At 38.1% G+C, this 21,846-nt stretch overlaps 2 protein-coding genes across 2 annotated transcripts in view; one reads left to right on the top strand and one right to left on the bottom strand.

The window, feature by feature from the left end:
• LOC104538691 overlaps positions 1-13,288 on the top strand; it is a 30,459-nt gene extending 17,171 nt beyond the window's left edge. Inside the window, exons 6-11 of the mRNA XM_010181984.1 lie at positions 2,183-2,331; positions 3,341-3,436; positions 4,767-4,862; positions 7,891-7,997; positions 8,374-8,397; positions 13,234-13,288. Of these exons, the coding sequence (XP_010180286.1) occupies positions 2,183-2,331; positions 3,341-3,436; positions 4,767-4,862; positions 7,891-7,997; positions 8,374-8,397; positions 13,234-13,288 (527 nt within the window). The remainder of the gene's footprint in view (positions 1-2,182; positions 2,332-3,340; positions 3,437-4,766; positions 4,863-7,890; positions 7,998-8,373; positions 8,398-13,233) is intronic.
• A 6,361-nt stretch (positions 13,289-19,649) lies between these two features.
• On the bottom strand, positions 19,650-19,975 carry LOC104538682 (heat shock transcription factor, Y-linked-like; the record flags this gene model as incomplete). The annotated part of the gene is given in 1 exon segment (XM_010181973.1): positions 19,650-19,975. A coding segment is annotated over 1 exon segment (326 nt), but the record flags the coding sequence as incomplete, so codon positions are not given.
• Positions 19,976-21,846: the final 1,871 nt, after the last annotated feature.

Here is a 21,846-nt window from a genome sequence, read left to right as displayed (position 1 = left end):
CTTTTTTGTACCATAAAATGTCATCTTCTCCGGACTTACTGGAATGTGGTATCTGGGTCAGGGTGAGTGTGAAGCGATACTGTTGTGCTGCTTCTGACATACATATCTTTTTATAGGATCAATGAATTCTGTTGGCATCTACTTTTAGCCTTACTTGTCCTCTGAGTTTCTGATCGTACAGGGGTGCCTTCTCTTGTTCTTTGGAACCATGTGGTAGCCTTTTTGACTTCAGACTGAGGAGTCATTGCTTTTCTCAGAATGGCTTGCCTGTGGGTGGTTTCCCACTCTTCCATAAGCTACAGAGGCTCCTAAACAAGTTAAATAAGAGCTCTCTCCACCTGTAACTCATGTCCCAGGACCCAGGTCAAGTGCTTCACCTGATCTATATCAGGCTGTGAGAACCTGTTGCAGTACTCTGTTCCAGACCACTGCACTGTGATTTTTTTTTTCTTGTTTGGTTTTTTCCCCCTTTTTTTCCCTCTTTCTGTAACAGGAAGCTGTAGATGGATACAGTCTGAATGCAACAAAATTTCTGTATGGTTAAATTGTTGCTCTCTTCACTCTTTCAGTACTTAGTTCTTTCTTATAATACCTGCTGGAGGGGAAGAACATGTAGGACTTGGTCTTTTGTGAAAGTTTGTTAATGTTTGTCTTCTCACCGTCTGCTGTTTTCTCAGATGGTTGCTTTTCCACATGCCCTTCATTTCACTGATTCCTGTAAAAGTTACTGCAGAAGTAGTCACATACCTCAATGGGATTCCAGTTCTGGGCCCCTCAGTTCAAGAAGGACAGGGAACTGCTGGAGAGAGTCCAGCGTAGGGCTACAAAGATGATTAAGGGAGTGGAGCATCTCCCTTATGAGGAGCGGCTGAGGGAGCTGGGTCTCTTTAGTTTGCAGAAGAGGAGACTGAGGGAAGACCTCATTAATGTTTACAAATATCTAAAAGGTGAGTGTCACGAGAATGGAGCCGGGCTCTTCTTGGTGACAAACAATGATAAGACAAGGGGTAATGGACACAAACTGGAACACAGAGGTTCCACTTAAATTTGAGAAGAAACTTCTTCTCAGTGAAGGTAACAGAGCACTGGAACAGGCTGCCCAGAGAGGTTGTGGAGTCTCCTTCTCTGGAGACATTCAAAACCCGCCTGGACTCCTTCCTGTGCAACCTCATCTACGTGTTCCTGCTCCGGCAGGGGGATTGGACTAGATGATCTTTTGAGGTCCCTTCCAATCCCTAACGTTCTGCGATTCTGTGATTCTGTGGGATTTGAAGCTTGTGCTTCAGATGTTCATGGATCCTCACTTTCAGTCCTTGGATTCTTGTAGTCTTCTATCCACAAAGATGCTTGTTCCTTACAGCTGCTTGTTTCAGAAGCCTCTTATGGCTTAAACCCATATCAAGAATGAGACTTCTGTATGCTCTGCTCATCTGCCAAGAGGTTTGTGCTGGAATTCTTGTCTTAAGTAGAAGGCTTTGGCTCAACACCTTCACGTAACATGATGCCTGAAGTATGCAGTGCTGTTGCAGCCTTCTATAGGTATACTACAGTTATAGCTCAGCAGAGCCTGTACTGTTCGTTTTTTGTCAGGATGATTGGAGTTGCCTGCTTTAGGATCCTCTATTAGAATCCTTCTTCATAAAGGAAGGTTACATTCCAGTAACATGTGCTCTTTGAGACATAATTCACCCTGTACATCCATATACCCAGTTCTTTACCTTTCCTTAGGCTTGTCTTTGTTTAATTTAAAACCAAACAAACAAAACCAACAAAACCCCAAAAAACCCAAAACAAAACAAAACAAAAACAACCAGAAAACCCCAAAAAAACAAAAACCAAACCAAAACCAAAACAACCAAACAGCTGAAAAGTGAGGCATTTCTCGCCACACTTCTTTTGGCACACTGTGTATCAGGATTGAAAGGTTGAATGGAAGATCTTAACAGGTAATGCTAAGGGAAATTAGTGGGGAATTACTTAGCAGGATATGTTTAGAATATGGCAGCATATCATGACAAATATTGCTATTAATTAACTTTTTTTCTGGTAATTCACAGATTCATGGTGAACAACTGTTTAGGTTTATGTTGAGAGGTAGAAGTTACTTTATAATGTAGTAAGTACTGGTTTTTGAGTGCCATTAAAACAGGCATGCAATTATGTGCATTTCTTATTTATACAGAGGAAATGGCTATATATCTACGTTATGTAAGAAGGCTGGATTTTTTTGAAAAGCCAGACTATGACTACTTAAGAAAGCTCTTCACAGACTTACTTGATCGGAAAGGTTATATGTTTGATTATGAATATGACTGGATTGGCAAACAGTTGGTGAGTACAGTTAAGCTATTAATAATATACTAGGTTGTTTGTGTGATCAGATTTGAGCTAGTGTTAGTCTTGAGTTTCAGAATACATTTACATCTCATGGCTGCTATTAGAGTTGTGAACAGCTGCTATTACTAACCCGTTTTCAGATGTGTTTTCAGACATTATTTTTCAGTCTGAGATGTTTCATACTGATTTTCTTTCATAACATGTACTCTTAATGTCAAAGTATATCTCTGTTCAATCCAAAACAAGGTTATAGGAATTCAGGCTTGTTGAAGAAGTTTAAAACTTTGCAGGTGATTGTTATTGCACGTATTTTCTTGCTTTGGGGACCTTCTTGCTCCAAGTATTTTTAAAATGTAGAGCAATCACTGGTATTTATCAGCTCATTGTGAAGAAACTGTCTATACTATGTATGCATTGTTCTAATGAAATATGAACTAGACTATCAGGTTCCGTCAAAGCACATCTAAAGTTACAGAAAATACTGTGTTTATATTCTCTAAAAAAAGAGTAAAATATTAATTCTTTTGCATCTCAATTTTTTTCTTGATTCTTTTTAATATGTAAGGAAGAGGTTGTGTGTGTAAGATGGATAATTTCAAATTATACATTTTACCCTGAAGATCCTTGTGTGACTCCCTGAAAGAATCTTTTTTCAGTGTTTAGCATGGAAATTAGCACTAAAAATTACTTTAAGCCTTTCTTCAGGCTTTCATCAAAAACATCCTAACTGCAGAAAATATCAACCTAAAGTCTTTCAGAAAATTAATGTCTGATAATAAATAAGCTTGCTACTTTATGAAATCATGTGAGTCTTGGATTACATTTTTTGTCTTTCATATCAGTAAATACCTAGTGAGGCTTTTGCTTTAATTTGATAATTTCAGGTTATGGGAAACTGTCAGTTTTAAAGATTAAATTCTGTTACAAGCCTGTAACTGTTGGTAAGACTTTAGAAATTTATTTTTTTTTTTTACCTGTTGCTACATACTATTTATATTTGTAGCCTACTCCATTGCGTTCAATACATTCAAACCCTACACTGTCTTCAAACAGAGAAGCATGTCAGCACAGAGATAAAATGCAACAACCTAAAAATCAGGTAAAATGCTCATATAAGATTCTTTGTCTTTTGTCTAATGTGAGAAATGTGCTCACAAAATGCAAATTTAGAGATGGATAAATTCTGTGAAGCAAAGGTTTATTAGCAGCATGCTGGGTACATTCAGGAAGTGGGATGCCTGAAAAGCACACCTGCTAATAGGTTGAGGTTTTATAGTAACATTCATTATCATAGCCACACATTTTTACAAAGTTATTTACATATTCAGCAGTTTTCTGGGGAAATCTTTAACCCTAAACTTTTCACCTTTATTGTCGCTGTATAACTAGTGATTTAAGTCGGTTTCTTGCTGCTGTGTTAGCTCATTAGTTGCTTATCTTCAAGGATGTTCTGCTTATCTTAGCTTTGAGGCACCATTCTTTCTGTCTTGTAAGATTTACCTCTGTCTTTGAATGTAGAAATCTTTCAGGCCTTGATGGATTTACAACCTTCACAAATACTATAGAAGTTACCAACTCCATCTGAATTCCACCCCCTTTTTTTTTCTTTCCTATATACAATGCGAATTCTTTTGCTGTCCACTGTACCCCATTACCAATTAGGATTTTACTGATTTTTTTGGTAAGATTCTCATCCTGTTACGTTCCAAAACACCACGTCTTTTAAAACTTATTTCAAGACCTTAGCAATGTTTCTGTACCCTAATGCTTTAACAAGTTACTTCCCACACAATTTCTCACATGTAATGATTTGTGCAATGTTGTTGCTTTGATTAGAACTCCAGAATAAAGTTGACTCCAGGTTTTCTTTATTTCTTTGATTTAAATAGTTCCTTGTTAAAGTACTTATGCATCTGTGGACTTTAAAATGTCCTAAAGGGTTGCTTTTTTGATGCTATGATATAATGTAGCTTACATCAATAGGAAATTTTCTGTCTGCTGATACTCCTTTAATTTTTTTTAAGTTCTCTGTTTTTAATCACTGTGTCTTCCCCATGTCTATTTCATTTGTAACACGTATATATAACACTTCCACTTTTTTTTTTCCCCAAACCAGGATAATGGCCAAGGTGGTAAAAATGTTAGGAATTTAGTGCTGTGTCCATTTACATAAGCTAATTTAAGAGGTTGTGTTGGTGGACCTTGTTTTTTATTAGGAATTTTGCATTTTAGCTACATTACTTCTGTATGAAAATGTACATGTGGGCATATGCAAGCATAATGTTGATGTACAGTCTATATAGAAATTGAGTATGTAGTGCTTCTGTGCTTTTAAAAATAATATTATTAATATAAATTATGCCTGAATTGTTTATTTTTGGAAATTTTATTTCTTTTGCATATATTCCTCATGCATTCAAAAACGATAGTCAACAGACCATAGGGCAGCTTGGGACTCACAGCAAGCCAATCCACATCATTTGAGGGCTCACCTAGCAGCTGGCAGACATGGTGGCTCGGTACAGGTATTTTCCGCTTCTTTGCGTGACTTAATCAGTCATTTTTATAGAATTGTAATATACCAGGTTGTAAGGGACCACAAAGATCATCTAGCCCAACCTTTCAAGGTAGAAGTATAGTTTAAATGAGATAAGTCAGCACTCTGTCAAGCTGACTCTTAAAACTGACTAATGTAGGGGAATTTACCACTTCCCCTGGGAGATTATTCCAATGTCTGATTGATCTCATGGTAAAATTGCATTATATAATACTAGTTTCCTGTAGTGCGTGACATGATTCCTGCTTTCATATTAAGCTTGCTTTCTAGTAAAGTTCAGAATGTTCCTGTTATTCCCTATTTCACAGTTGCAGCCACTTGATCTGTGTCTTTGAGGATCAAGTGAGACCATTCCTAGAGCTGTTTTCAGCAGTAGTAGACTACAGTGAAACTTGGGACATTTGTAATTCAGTAGAAGAATGACTGATGCTGGTTTCTTTGGGCTACCAATACTCTTTGGTTTACTTAGGCTTTCAGAGGTCACAACTTTTTCCAGAAGGATTCATTTTCATCCAATCTAAACTGAGCCATGCAACAGGCAGTTACACTTGATCATATTTGGTTGTGTATTTGGTGGATATATCTGATGCATCTATATGAGGATGACTGAGGTATCGTTCTCCTTGATCTCCTGATCTCTGGTTGAGCGAGACAGGACAGTCTTCTGCTGTTTGATGCAAAAGTTTCTACAAAGATTGTGTTGAAGTTTCTTTGAGAAAACAGTCTTCTTAAATTAATAGAGAAAACACCTTAGGACAAATCCTGTCTGGAAAAGACTTTTTTCCCATTATAGGAAACCACTGCCAAGAAATAGTATTCAGTTTTGAGGTCAGTTTGAAGAATTTAAAGAACAGAATCACCAAAACAAGTGGTTATATCTTCTGTTTCCTCTTTTATGAGAATATAAACATGTTAGGGAAACACTGAAATAAACTTTGTTCTTTTTTACCATATGGAAGTGTATTGACCCAAGCAGAAGATTGTTACTACTCCTTTAAAGCTGAAGTCAGCATAGATTAGTATAACTTCAACTAACTGTGATTTAGAAAAAAACCAAACATACAAACAAAAAAAAACCAAAACACAAAACCACCATAAAAACCCCTATCACAAACCAGGATTTTTTTTGTTTTTATGAGTTGCTCAAATCTTGCAGATATTCTTTTAACAATTGCCAGATGAGGTTCCAAAGAGACCAGACAGCTGTTGACAAAGACTGATAGGAACTATCCATGAATCTTCCACCAGAGCAGCAAACCATTTTTTTTTTTCTGACCTGCCTGCCTCTCCAAAAGGGACTTCCTCTAGCAGTGATAGCAGACTATAAAAATGTGTTTAAATACAATTTTTTCCTGTCAAAATGTTTTCACTTTCTCCTTTTTTTTTATCCATCAGAAGGGAAAGAAGGGTTTTTTCAACCTCTCGTTGAAAAACAGTATTCATAACTAGGTTATTAATGTAGAAAGGATTTTTAGATATCTATTTTCATGTTTTCTAGTTCAAATGAAGAATGTATACATGCTTGAATGTCATCTCTTTTTTTGAACCTGCTGTCCAAGATGATAGAGGTGAATGATTAAATAGGCACTCCTGGGAAAGAAGTGTGAAGAATGCCATTTGAAAGCTCCATAAATGGTAGAGTTGGGCAATGCGTTTGATATTTGAGTAGAAAGTCATACTTTCATTTGCTTTTTGTAGGAAAAAAGAAAATAGGAGTTCTTGTAAATACCTGTGCAAACTGTCACCTGTTTTTTACAACAGTGAGAAGTATTAAAGTGTATGTGTTTGATTTTCGCATCCAGATAGAGGTGTATACCTGTCTTCTTGTGTCTTGGTGTACCCTACCCTTACTTGAGCAAGCTGAAGCCAAAGGCTTTTGTTTCTTATCAATTGTTATTACTAAACCTTAAGCACAGATCTGAGAATCTCTTCAGAAAAATTCATTTTATGTATATATCATAGAGCAGAAATCTATCTGCATCCTTTGGATCCAAAACTCATTTGGTGGACAAGTTGAGAATTTTTTTTTACCCTTACGTTTTCATGAATAAAAACTATGAACTACTATTGGTCCACTTCCTGGTAGCTTATTGTTTAACAGATTTATATTATTTGGGCAGAATAATATTTTTTGTGCAATGTTGCTTTTGTGCATTTGCCGCTACTTTGTAGTTAGGAGACCTCTTGATACTTTAATTGGTCAGTTAGCACTGATAGGTGCCCTGACCACAAATGCATGTGTCTATATCCAGTTAACCATCTTCCTGACAGGTTCTGTGAGGTGAATAATGAAGAGGCTTCTAGGATAGGTCCTTTTGTCATGCAGGAAAGCTGACAGGAACTGAGAGACACAATATTGGGTTCCATTTTATTTAAAGTCAAAACAGACATTCCGAGAGAGCCAAAGCTATCCTGGTGGCTTCAGGATTTACAAATTTGAGAGTAAATAATTGGGAATCAAGATTAATCTAGTTGTTTTTGAGGGTTTTGTTGTTGTTTTGGTTTTTTTATGACAGTAAGTGTTCTTGTGTTCTAAAACTGAAAACCAAACACCACCTACACACTTAGATCTAGAAAATATCTTAGTTTTTCTCTCTTCTAGTGAGTACACTCTGAAATTTGACTGAATCAAGCCACACAAAGAAGGAAAAGAGGGTACTTAAATACACTAAAGAAGCAGAGATAGGATAAGACTGACTGAATTGGTATCAGGAAAGGGATTAGTCCCATCCCTTAAGGTTTTGAAGAGACAAGAGAGATCAGCAAACCTGATCAACATAATTGCTTTGCTTAGTCCGCTTACTTTGAGTCTGTTGTATAGATGTCAGTTCTTCTAGTACGTATGAAAGAGGATGCAGGAGTAAAACCTGGATTAAAAAAGAATTATGGCAATAACAAAAATTACTTTTTTTTTTTTTAAGATGTATTGTATCTTTTGGAATTGACAAGCAAATCTCTGGCACTAGCATAATTTCAGGTATTTCTGGTGATTTCAGGTAGTGAGCTCAACAAATGGGGAACTGAACACAGATGACCCAACTGCAGGCTGTTCAAATGCACCCATCACAGCTCCTGCAGAAGTAGAAGTAATGGATGAAACAAAGTACGTCCTTTTTTTTTTTTTAGTATTCTTTGAATCTTATATGCTCAGGTACTTCAATTTTCTTGGTAGTTGTTCAAAAACTATTGTCTGAATTGAATAGTCACTGGTGAGAAGCAAAACTGTAGTGCTGTCTTTAATTTTGGCCTTAAATATTTAAATGATAGACTTTCTATAGGTGGTGCTTTTTAGACGAAGCCCTCAGTAACGCATCTCTGTATACTAGAGAAGTGCATGCATTTTTGATATTACAGCTAATTTGGAAATACTTGTTTTAAGATAGTGTTCTGACTACCAAAAGTTATGTGTGTAAGATGTAAAATTCTTCCTCTGTTTGGTATTCTGATTCTGTTTTTTTCCTTACTCTTTTTCTGCATAGCTGCCAGAAAGTGTTGAACATGTGGTAAGTTCTGCAGCACCAGCAGACAGAAATAGCCCCAGGAGTTCTGTTCTTGTTATTTTGTTTTGTTTTAAAACTAATTTCAGAGAACTTCAAAATAACAAGTCCATTTAGAAATGACAAAATATGTTTCAATATTATGAAACAACTAACTCGTTTTACAAACAGCCACCTTCAGGCGATCTTCAGGCATGCTTCAATTCTTGCTTGCTTTTAAGTTGTGTAGTCTGTGGTGTACTTTATTTAAAGCTTTCTAGTGGGCAGTAGAATATTTTTTCTTACTATCCTGTTTTAGAGGGGAAAACATTATTTTCAGATGCTGTAGCATTCAGCTTGTCTTTTAACATCTAGAAAATAACTCACATGAATGAGTAATAAATGCTAGGAAATGTTTGAACTTTGCCCATTCTCTCTGCAAACATAGTATTTTCCAGAGTACTAAACTTTGACAATCTGCTAACTAATCACTAAAACATAACCTATATTCTTGATAGCTAAAGGCAGTATTAACTTTCAGCATGTTTTCTTTTATAGTTGTGCTTGGAATAGGGTTTTTCAAGGCTATAGATCTCGTTTATCATAAAATAAAGGCACTTAAGTATGAAAGATGCATTAATAGCAGAAAAATCCACTAAGCATACCTTTATAGTGGTAAGTTTTGTAGGGCCTATTTTTCTAACTTTTAGATAAGGGGAAATTTCTCAAATTAGAAATTTGTCTTGTAATTTTTCTGCAAGTTCTGGTTTTGGTATGTAAGATTCATGTGTAGTTAAAAATAGTGCATTAATATGTCTGTTGTGCCACACATGCACTAGCTTTCTGTGAGCACTAAGCAGATGAGTTCTTTTTCTTCCATCTTTGCAGAGTACTGCATTATTATTTTTCTGGCAAAAAATCAGTTTTCTTACATATATTTAAAAGAAAACAAAAAAGAGAGACCCCAATGATGAAGGATATTGGTAGGCTGCACACAGAGAAGTTTTCTATCCCCTTCCCTTTGGCTAAGTGCAGTGATGACCTTTCCTTATGCCCAGTTTATGGACATATGAGAAAAGATAAAATTTCTAATGTTTTGAGCACTGCTTAGCAGAATTAAGCCTATGCTTGGTTATCTACAGAAAATAAGAGAATTCTCAGAAGCCAAGATACTGCAGTGACTTTAAAAGTATAGAATTTGGTTTCCTCTGATACGAATAATTGATGGAAAGATACGCTGTCCTTGACCTTTTGGCCTAGTCTTCACTGGGTTTGTTACAGACAAAACATCTAGTCTCAATATCCTACTCTTTAGATTAGTCTTCTTTCAATACGAAACAGACAAATTAATTTTCCAATGGTGTCCATTTAAACTGCAGTTTTCTCAGTCACTGGTTTTTTGGGGAGGTAGAAGTTGTTTTGTATTTTGTCAGTGATTAAAACAACAGACATGCACATGCATCCGCCCCCAGCATTTCTATCAGACATCAATATATAGGTATACATCTTTTTTCAGTAAAAATACTTCATTTGGTTTAGTTAATTTTACATTTTAACATGGTAGTTACAAGCTTAATAGCAAAAAGTATTGTGAGACATCTGAACATCTTTTTATAGATTTTACAATGAACAGTGTAAGGAAATGCAAGTATCAATATCTTTCATGTCTATGATGTAGACATTCTTGTTTTTAAGGAGACATTGTTTTATCAAAAGACTCTTTAGTAAGAGTCTTTCATAATCTTTTCTCTATCTGAAATTATGAACAAAGTTAACCTCTCTTGCTGATAGCATGTCTGCATTATTTCCTCAAACCCTGAGACAAACTTGAATTTTTTTTTTCAAAGCACTTCATTCTTTGTTCAAGATGTTTTAAAATTCTTTGTTCTAGATGTTTTCATAGTTTTAGAAGCTTAGCATCATTTAAAAGGTTGAAGAAAGGGTGCCCTATCATATGTGATTTTAACTATGAACACAAATACTGTTTAGCCGAAGATTAGATCCTTGTATCAATTCTCATGCATTTTGCATAAGACAAGTATGATAAATTTGTGATTCAATACTCATTAATAATGCCCCTATCCATAGCTTTAAATACGGCTTTAAGCAATGTAATAAATATATATCTATATCTACATAAAACAAGTAATAATGACACCCTCTAGTGACAGCATTTGTAGGAACATGTCTACACTTCTATTGTAAATTATACCTTTCAAGGGATTATACAATATGAATCTCTAATTTCAGGGTTACTTTTCTTTCATAAAATTTATTAGCAGACAATGTAGTCTGACCTGTCTTATTCTCATGTAAATGTGCATATATTTTAAAATTACATTTATTTGGCCTTGGAAGGTTTGACAGGTCTTGCACTTTTAGGCTGATAAATATATATTTCAGTAAGTTTCCAAGCCAGTTCTGTGGTTAACAATGCTGTATGGAATTCACATTGCTTAACACTTTTTAGTTATATTATATGTTAATACAGGATTTATTTTTCCACATCAAATAAGTCTTCAGCATTTACTGAAATTCCCTGAACTAGAATAGAGTTGAGTAGTTCTTATAATTAAAAAAAGCCCAAACTGTTAATAGAAATTATACTCTTAATAGTGTTATGCAAACTCCAGACCAAGAGATTAAAAAAGCAATGCTTGTGGTTGGATAAAGATTGCATCATGCCCTTCTTCAGTTGAGCGAGAAGTAGCAAACTAAATAGGCTATAGAGAAGGAGTAATGGACAGTATAAGATTTGCAGCAAGGTTTGGTTAAAATTTTTTGAGAAGGTAAGCAGGAAAACCTACAGTATTCTTGAATTGCACAGAAGATCCAAGCGGTCCTAAACATTTAAGAAGTGTGATCTTCTGCTCCTTGAGACATGCTGCATATAAGCACAATAGCAGTCAAACAGTGAAGTTAGAATTCTAGATTGTTTTTCTATAATATAAACTGCCACACTTTAGTCTTCCTACAGTTACTTGTGTAACCTATCTGCTGTATGTATTAAAATTATGCATTGAGATTAAAATTTTCTATAAGCTTTCTTGGAGGTGGAGGCCTTCTAATCTGTAACAGGTATGAAAGTGATTTACCATCACAGTCCAGGATAGGATTCCCTCATTTACAGGGTCATAGGATATTTTATGTTGAAGGGAAAGGAACACTGTAAAATGCTTTGTTTTGGTATGATGTTTGTTGTATATATACATATATAAAATACTTGGGAGATGATTGGGGTGGAAGAAGGATTAAACTAAATTCTACTCTATATATTTGGATATAAATTCAAAGCTTAAGTAATAATGGATATTAGTGGTTGGAGGCAGATGATAAGAAAAAGAGCTGGTAATTATGGGGGAAGTTCAGTTGCAGTGGATTGCCACTAGCCCTAAAAAACAATTGTGTCTCTCTTAGAAGGATTTTAAAGTTAATAAATACAGTATGATATTTCTGCTAGATGTAAAAATCTATGTAGTCTCCCCTATTGAATTTTAATTTTGAGATTCTTCTACATCAATAACCAATTTTTTTCTCTACTGAAAGTTATGTAACTCTCAGAGCAGCTCTGCTCTGCCTCTGCCCACTGCTACTTTTTCAGTGACTGAGCGACAGGGTGCCCTTGGATATTTTGAGAAGGTAACTTCTGTCTCCCCTTACTTTGGATGTTGATGTTGTTCTCACTTCCTGTAGAACGTTATTTTTAGACCCTTATTCTCCCTGTTTTTCGAATGCTTTCCCCATTTCCCATATTCCAGACTAAAGCATTAGAATTCCTTTTGAATTTTAGTGACATAAAATGCTTGGTGAACTTAAGGACTTACTGATAGGCTATTGATGCGGTACATTTATATTTTCATTTCTGTTGTACTTCATAGTTTAAGAAAGACTGTTTGAGTATATAGCACTGCAAGTGAGAATTCAATAACCAAACTGCAGAGCTCCATGAGGCAAGCTCTGTTAAGGTAGACAGCTTGCATGTTCACTTTTGATTGCAAATTGTGAATACCTTACTAAGTGGAAGCTTTATTTTTAAAGGTGTTGGTCAAGAGCTGGGAGTTGCTTAAAATAAGGGTAACATTACATGCAAATGACAAAGGGGTTTTTTTGCATATTTGTTGCTTTCTTCTTCATTTTCAAAAATACTTCCTGGACTTTTGCAGTCCTCTGTATTATCCGTCTCTAAATCCCTGAAATTGTTTTTTTTTTCAGATTGCCTCTATTTGCTAAGTGAAATTTGCAATATTTGTCAATTTTTATTTCCTTCATGTAGTATGCAATAAAGCAGAAGAAAGAATGTCAGTGTATTTCAATATACTTAAAGCTGTGATTTTTCACTGGCAATATCATCACAACACTGAATCAGAACATTAGTTACATTCATGAACATTTTATTCTAAAATATTTTGGGAAGTAACCTCAGGGAAGGTTTTCCCAAGTTCTAATTGACAAAGGAAGCTCAAATTGTTTTTTTTGTAGTGTCTTAAGTACACATTTCAGGTGACTCAACCTTAAGTTCAAGCTTCTGATTGGCATATTACCAGTTAGTGAGAGTACTCAGCTAAGGAAACATTCCTTATTCTTACAAATACATTTTTAAGTCAGCCTATAATGCCAGTGCTTTTGATACTCTCACTCGATACTCTAAACTTAATAGCTGGATTTTATTACAGATTTTTTCACTTGATAACTGTTTCCAGAAAAATATCTCTACTTCAGTTTCTTTCACTAATAAATAATCACCTGCAATAGAACTTACTGTGTTCCTTAAGGTGCTATACCTGAACTGCAGATTTCAAGTAAAATTTGGATTTAGTTTTATGATTTCATTTTATACATATGTAATTCATGTCACATCTGCAGGTGCTGCTGTTTTTTCAAGCGGAGGAAAAGGAAAACCATTCAGTGCCACAAATGATTGGAACCAAGCAGAACATGGGGAATTTCATATTTGTTCAATTGCTGTCTTGTGATCTTAAAAACAAACGAACAAAACTACACCTTCGTAATGACCACACGTTTTCCAAGGATTCCCTTAGCAACAATGTCATGCCTGTGTGCTTTGATTTGGTTCTCCTGCATCCAGCTTTTGTTTCTTTAATTCATCTATTCTGAAAGCTTTAAGATTTTGTCAAATGTGTGTGCTGCTTTGACCATCAACAAGTGGGCCAGTGAAATGGTACAAATGAACAGTATCTTCAGCAAAATTAAACTTGAAAAGTATTTTTCCTGTCCTAGGAAGTACTGACAGTGTCTTAGCTGCTAAGGCAGATGTCATAAATATGTTCTTGGCATTTGTAGCAGCATATCAAAAGTAGTTTTCTTCAAAAATGCGGAAGAAAAATACAGATGCACAACTATATAGAAAAAATAATAAAATCTTAAAAATTCATTTGACACCTGCATTTTCTTTTAGTGTTATTCGTGATACTGTAGTCAGATTGTATCAGTATGAAAACCTGTCTGTGATATTGTGGTGCAGCCACTGTCAAAGAGATACTGAGGAGGATGATTTAACCATTGGCAGGTGTCTAAATGTTGCCTGTACTAATGAACAGAAAGAATTTCCAGTAGCCTGTGCGTTTGAAAACCTGCTTTTGTTATGCCTACAATGGAATTGCGGAAGAGTAGAAATGACAAAGTGTTTGTGGAAAGAATTTAGCGACTTGTATAATTAAAGTTATGCTTCCAGTAATCACAGAATCACAGTCATTAAGGTTGGAAGAGACCTCTAAGGTCATCCAGTCCAACCATTAATCTACCACCACCCTGCTCACTAAACCATGTCCTGAAGTGCCACATCCACACGTTTCTTAAACACCCCCAGAGATGGGGGCTCCACCACCTCCCTCAGCAGCGTGTTCCAGTGTTTGACCACTCTTTCAGTATAAAAACTTTTCCTAATATCCAATCTAATCCTCCCCTGGAACAACCTGAGGCCATTTCCTCTTGTCCTGTCACTAGTTACATGAAAGAAGAGACCAACATCCCCATTTCTCTACCTTTCAGGTAGTTATAGAGTGCAGTAAGGTTTCCCCTCAGTCTTCTCTAAACAATCTCTAAACTAAACAGTCCCAGCTCCCTCAGCTGCTCCTCATAAGGCTTGTTCTCAATGCCCTTCACCAGCTTTGTTTCTCTTCTCTGCATACGCTCCACTGCCTCAATGTACTTCTTGTACTGAGGGTCCCAAAACTGAACACAGTATTTGAGGTACAGCCTCACCAATGCAGAGTGCAGGGATGCAATCACTTCCCTGATCCTGATGGCCATGCTATTTCTGATACAAGCCAGAATTCTGTTGGCCTTCTTGACTATCTGGGCACACTGCTGACTCATGTTCAGCTGGCTTCAATCAGCACACTTATGTCTTTTTCTGCATGACAGCTTTCCAGCCACTCATCACCAAGCCTGTAGTGCCGAATGGTGGTGGTGTGGCCAAAGTGCAGGACCCGGTACTTGACTTTGTTAAACCTCATACTACTGACCTCAACCCATCAATTCAGCCTGTCAAGGTCCCTCTGTGGAGCCTTCCTATCCTCGAGCAGACCAACATTCCCACCTAATTCAGTGTCGTCCGCATGTTAGGAAGACTGAAATATCTTCAAAAGAGATACACAGAGGAATTGTGAAAGTATGACTAAATGTGAATCTGGTTAAAGTGGAATCAGTATCACAACCTGTATGTTTACTAAGATAGCTGATTACTGACAACATCTTTAACTTGAAAATATGGATGTGCCATGTAATGTTAGAGACGTTTGTAAATTATTCTACTCTTTAATTTAGAAAACAAATGCAAAGAAAGTGAGTTAGACATCTCCCTTCTCTGCATACCTGCCCATAGCACCCAAAATTTCCCAAGACCTTTTCTCCTTGAAACTTCTTGACTTTCAGTGTAACATCACTAATATAGTAGGTTTGCAAAGATGTGTCAGGTACTTCCCCGCAGTCCAGTGAATCACAGAATCAAATAATTGTAGGGGTTGGAAAGGACCTCTGAAGATCATCTAGTCCAACCCCCCTGCTACAGCAGGATCGACTAAAGATGATGAAGTGTCTGGAATATGAGCAAACCAGCAGTTCTGTAGACAAGGCAGCCTATTTTATGTTTTCTTCTTCAGAAATACATGCTTCTTTTGAAGCCATAATGATAGAGGTGTGCTCATGTCATGTTTATCTGCCAGTCATTGAAGAAAGGGTGTGAGTGATGGAAGTGACTAGACAGATTTGTTTTTTGACCAAAACTCAGATTATCTCAATTTTTTATAATTCTTCTAGAGCTAATTAGCTTTTTTTTTTCTATCCACACATGTCTTTTGGCATCTGTATTTATTTTTCATCTCTTTTGTGGTAGCATTTAAAACGTAAATGAAAATAAGTGCACATCTTTGAATTCATTATTTCATTTACAAGGATTTTAATTGTAATTTGTAATTTATTTTTCTTTAACAGCCAGTTTATGTGCTCATATGTATACTTTGATCTTTGTCATTGTTGCTGTTCACAATCCTAAGGTTTTGTTTTAAAAACCCCTGAACTTAGCCTACAAAAAGTACTGTATAAGAGGTCATAAGTTTCTACTGTATGAGTACATGTTATTGATTATCTCAAACACCAGAAGTTACTATGTTGTTTTTATTTGAGCTGAAAATGTAGGTTATTTGACCATTCTCATACGAAAACACATCTTTCTTTGTAGTACTTGACCAGATTTGTTGCTTTGTAAGATTTGTAAGTACATGTGGTATGTGTATTTCTCACACACCTGATTAGTTTTATTCTCAGAGGTTTTTGACCTGTACAGTGTTTTTAATAGTTGAGCTCTGTACACATAACAAGAAAGTGTGTATATTATGGACTTAAAATATTTGAATATATAAAAGCTGTTTATTTGCTGAAATGACCAGTATCTAAGCACTTGCTTTTCAGCAATATTTTTTAATGTGCTTGGTTTTAATGCTGAAGAAACTTTTCTCCTAGCAAAGCAGTCATTACTAATACAGGTATGTTCAAGTTATGCCAATATGATTTGCATTTATATACTTTTTTTTCCCTGTCTAAACTAATGAAGTCAACATTGGCTGGATGTCTAAAAATGAAATACATCCCTCTTTAAATGTAAGAAAAAAAATAAAGTTAGTTTTTTAAAACTTGTTTTTTTCCCCCCTTTCTACTGTCTTGGATGAAATAATAGAAGCTGTTATTTTAAGAATTACTGAACAGTTTTAATGTTTTTGAATGGCAAGGAATTTGAATGCATGCTACTCAAAATGCTACCTCAACATTGCAGTTAGTTATGTGTGTTTAGTTAACAGGTGTTACTCTTATGCTGCAATGATTACACGTAATGATAACAGTAGAGTGAAGAGACTTTGATGCATGTGTTTGTAACTAGAAAATCTCAGGGTCTCCATGAATTATACTGTCTGTGCCTGGAATAAAAGCCATTACAGATACTGTGACATACATAATAAATGTGTCTTTAATTTTACTGGATAGATACCTAGAAAAATAAGACTTGTATTTAGTTCTTCAGTGTCAACCATTTGTTTGGTGGATATGATTGTTCCTAGCTGTAGAGCTTTAATATAAAAAAATTACATATTTACTTGAAAACAATGTTAAAAGGCAAAGTTGGTTGCTAGACTTCTAGTTAATCTAATCTTAAGATTCCTGGCACTTTTCTTCATAAGCAGATGTTTTCATACAGAACTACTGCAAGTAAAATTTTTTTTCAGGTTCATGTTTTTTTATTCAAACTAAATTTTTCCTCAGGTCTTCTTTTTGAGACTTGAAATTTTAACACCTGAGTACTTAAAAATACAGCCCCATGTATTTTTCAGTAGATTTTTAGGAGCTTTTAATAACTTTTTTTTCCAGCAAAGTAAATGTCTGTGGACATTTGGTGTGAGGTGTGAGGCAGAACGAGGTTACTAGTGATAGCTCTGGGATGGCATGCTGAGGTTTGAGTGATGGTGTGCTAGTGAGGGCTTTCACTCTGTTCTGTGATGCACCAAATACAGTGGAGCACATTTCAGATGTTTGTACACTAATGCCTGCAGTGTAAGGAATAAACAAGAGGAACTGGAAGCTTTGGCTTGGTCCCAGAACTATGATAACATTGGCCTAAGTGAGACTTGGTGGCAGAGTCCTGTGATGGATGGTTCTAGGGTCTTCAAGAGAGACAGGCAGGGTAGGTGAAGTGGCGCTGCATGTAGAGGAGGGGTTAGACTGTTCAGTGCTTGCAGGTAGGAGTGACATGGTTGACGGCCTCTGGGTAATTAATTTTTCTCCTGGTTTTGGCTAGTCTTTCGCTAAAGTTCCTCCTTTAAGGAACAGGAGAAGTGTCAGCTCTGCCATGTTCTTGTTCACTTGCATTATCAGGATTATGTTCCACCTGCAGTTTCTTTGCAGGAAGCTTTCTAAGGTCTGTGCCATTTTGTGAGGGGTAGTTTAGTTACAAGGAGACCACAAATCTGTATGTCCACTTAAACTGGTGCACATGAACTGTGTTACCTGGCAATACACTGAAATTAGCAAATGAATGAGGGCATCCCTGTGAACTCTGCTGTGCTGTGGTCACCCTCTCGTCCCCTAGGAGACCTTGGTACCCTGTGTGATGTGGGATGCTCTGATATACTGCGTGGGGACGCTGGTGTCAATTTGTATATTAAATAATGTTTGTAAAAATTTATTTTTTGTTCTTTTTGGATATAAACTAGATAAAAATCTAAGTTCTACTAAGTTTCTTTCTGAAACCCCAGGGGATATTCTTCATCTCCCCTAGGGTTTTTGTACCCCGTGTTAGATCCCACAGGCTGAGAAAACGGAAGTGAGGCACAATCTGCATATCCTCTGCAGGAGCCCACATTACAAGGTCAGAAGTATTCCAACACCTGGCTCAGTACAAATATGTCCACAACTCTGACTTAGCATTTTTAACAGTAATGATTTTACTGGGTAGGTTTTGGTAGGAAATGTGTTTCCACCTCTGAACTGTATTTGAACTCATGTTCCCACCTTGGTTTGCTTCTATATGACTATGCAATCTTGGAAAGCTCTCAAATTAGATGAAAGATCTAGGATTTCTCAGAATCGGAGCTTGATTGATACAAGAAATCATGTCATTGTTTGTAGATCTGTTGGTCCTGCTTTGACTGATGAAATATAAACTCAGTCTGGGATTCAGTTGTAGAAGCAGAACAGGACAACTGGAAAGGGTTTCTTTCTGAGAAAGTTTGTTCCCAAATGTCCAACACTCCACTGGCTGGGTCCCTAGTGTGTCTACTGTGATAGAGTCCCAGCAGGGTTTGGGCTGCAGGTGTGAGTCAGGCAGTGAGTGGAGGTTGGGATTTGGGTGTGCGGTGGCCCTGGTGTGGCCAGAGGAGAGGCTGTTGCCAGCATGGACAACCATGGGTGCCAGAAGGGAGGCAGAGCAGCCTCAGGGGTTTGCAGAGCTGCTCTGTCTGGCTGCAGGGGTGGAGAAGCCTGAGCCCTGGTGTGCAAGGTGTCCCACTGTTTAAGGAAGGTGTGCCATGGCTTGGTGAAGGACCAGGTGCAGCAGAACCAGCCTACTGGAGGCCAGGTGGAGCCTGGCTGTGCTGTGGTGGTAAAAAGAGGGGGGACACAAGGCCTGACAGCAGTGGCTGTACCCACAGACTGCACATCTGGGCTTCTTGCGGGGCAATCTTCCTTCAAAGCCAGGCCCAGTAAAAGTACAGCCATTGCTCTCTTGCAGCCAACTCTTTGCTTGCACCTCTTGTGCAGGTGGGTATCATCTCTCTCGAAGTTGGTGTTGTAGAAGAAGAGTAACTAAAACATGCAAAAGAGGAGTTAGTTGCCAGCCTTTGGGGACCGTAAAACACCGAGATGGGAGAACTGAGCCTTCGGTAATGGCAAAAGACCAGCATGGGCACTGAAAAGGTCTGTGGGACATGTGAAACCTAAACCTTAGACTGACCGAAAGGTTATGATGTGATTGTGTTAAGTAATGACCATCCTTGTATTTTCACCTGAGAAATGACCTGAGAAAGAACTGAATCTCTGAGCATCTCCTGCTATCTTCCTCTTCTCCTCCATTGTGAAGTTACTGGAAAGTAAAGCTCTCAGGCCAGAATATCCTTAAGAGACAGTTTGTGTGCAGGAGAAGTTATGTACCTTGCTGAGAGCAGAAGGTGCCATTGCTAATTCTGCCAGAAATACATCAAGCAAGTTAGAGGTTTCAGAGTCACATTGCATTTTGGTGAATCTGTAGAGGTGGTGCTGAAAAAGGAGGGTTTTTATGCTGTCAAAGGAGGTTTTTTAATGCTGTCAATTTCAAAAACTCTGTGAGGTCCTCTCCATGCCAGCACTTCCCTTCGAAAGGCTTCTTCATCAATCACAACACAGATGCCATCATCAGGCCACTAAATGGACTGAAACTGATGGCTTTGGACAGTTTTCCAGAGCTCCTTTGGAAAGGCAAAGGATGTGAAGTCACCAGGTTCACCAGAGCTCTCCTCCAAAGAAATGGGATGGATTCTGTTGGTGCTGCGCTGTGCTTGGAAAAGCTTCTCGTCCTTGATGGATGCTAGATCAGCATCAGAAGGTGCTCTTTTGTCCCATCCTAGAGGTACAGGAGAAGTTAAGTCTACCAACTCAGTGAGCTTGTCCACAGCAGAAACAGATGTTATTTCACCCTTGAAAACACTCTTGTGAGGGTTAGACCAAGGTGGTGCCTAGCTGTAGGCATTTACCTGAGGAGCTGGCTTGTTCCCACCACACAGTAAGCACAAACAAACTGGCACTGGCTGGCTGCAGGTGCGGAAGGGAAGTCCTCAAATGCCACTGTGATGCCTGTGCTGCCCAGCGGTGACATCACAGCCTGGCACCCATGTCCTGGCATGCTGGGGCAGCAAAAGAACAAATTGCTGAATAGCAGTTGTTGCTTGCCATTTCTGGAGCTGGAGGTGTTTGGACTTAAGGGTCGAGCAGTAAATCCAACTGTCTTGAAATGTTGTAGGCAATGCCAGGACAGCGCTGTGTCCTGCTGGCTGTAGGAGCTGGCAGCAAGGGAGGAAGTGGGAAGGCTGCAGCGTTAGGCATCAAAATCCTGCGTTGTGGGGATTATCCAGTTGAGCACCTCTCCCATGTGCAGAACTGTCCTTGCTGTAATAGTGGCCTTGGAGCTCCTGCTTGAGGGGCTGCTTGAGTAGGAGTTGGGGTGGGCAGGGTTGGGGTGCAGCCAGTGCCTGGCCTGCTGGGTTTGTGGGGTGACTCCTCTGGACATTGCTTGGCCTTGGTCATGTGGTGCCCTCAATAGGTGCCTTCTGGCCTCCTGCATTTCTCTCCGAGTTCTCCAGCTCTGTGTGTAAATGCATTTCCCAAGCAGTGCAGGTGAAGGGAGATAAAAATCTCTGCCCAGTTCCTCCCTATTTCTTCTCTAGCCTTTTAAGGGGCCTGAGATACTGTTTCTGTCCTGGGCAGTCCCTGTACCCGAGTGATGCTCCCAGATTTCAGCACTCTCTCTGTGGCTGCTCTGTAGGAGCAACTAGAAGTGAAGGGCCAAGTGCCTTTTGCAAATTATACAGACAGGAGATTTCACAGAATCACAGAACGTTAGGGATTGGAAGGGACCTCAAAAGATCATCTAGTCCAATTCCCCTGCCGGAGCAGGAACACTTAGATGAGGTTACACAGGAAGGCGGGGTTTTGAATGTCTCCAGAGAAGGAGACTCCACAACCTCTCTGGGCAGCCTGTTCCAGTGCTCTGTCACCCTCACTGAGAAGAAGTTTCTTCTCAAATTTCAGTGGAACCTCCTGTGTTCCATCTTGTGTCCATTACCCCTTGTCTTATCATTTGGAAAACCACTATTTCTTTGAATGAGTTCCTATGCTTTTATATTTAAAATTCAGTAAGCAAATGAACGAAGTCAGTAATTTTCTGTGAGCTTTCTGAGTCAATAGCCTAACATTGGAGCACGTATTTTTTTTCTGTAAAGGACAGGTTTGATGTAGAACTGGTGGAATCAGCACTTCTGTTCCCTTCAGCATTTGGATTAGTTGCAGGGAAGTTTAGAAAACCCTGGTCTAAATATTTGGACAACAAAGATGAGGACAACTAAGCCTTTGGACCGACTGGGCAGAGCTAACTGAGAGGAGTTTGGGCAGAGCAAGGATGGCTCCTCCAAGTGCTGGAGCATCCCTGAAGGCCTGGCCTGGGCAGATGCAAGTTGCAAATCAGCTGGCCTTCACTGTTACCCTGCAGTGCTGTTCAGTAGCCTGGGAAAGAATGGCTGTGTTTGTGGGCTGAGAAAATGTGGCTGGTCATGCCAAGGGGACACAGCTAGGGACAAGTTTCTACCAGCTACTGCAACAGTACCAGATTTGTATATAATAGTAGCAACTACTGAGAACTAGTACAGGTGTGATGCATTTGCTTTACTGAAGTTCTTCATGCAAATGTGATCAGCTAGAAGGAATTTTGCGGAACAAGAC

Source organism: Mesitornis unicolor, unplaced genomic scaffold (assembly GCF_000695765.1).
Source record: "Mesitornis unicolor isolate BGI_N332 unplaced genomic scaffold, ASM69576v1 scaffold24410, whole genome shotgun sequence".
Classification (NCBI taxonomy): domain Eukaryota; kingdom Metazoa; phylum Chordata; class Aves; order Mesitornithiformes; family Mesitornithidae; genus Mesitornis; species Mesitornis unicolor.
Note: the sequence above shows the minus strand (reverse complement) of the source record. Positions and strands in the feature narration are given on the sequence as shown.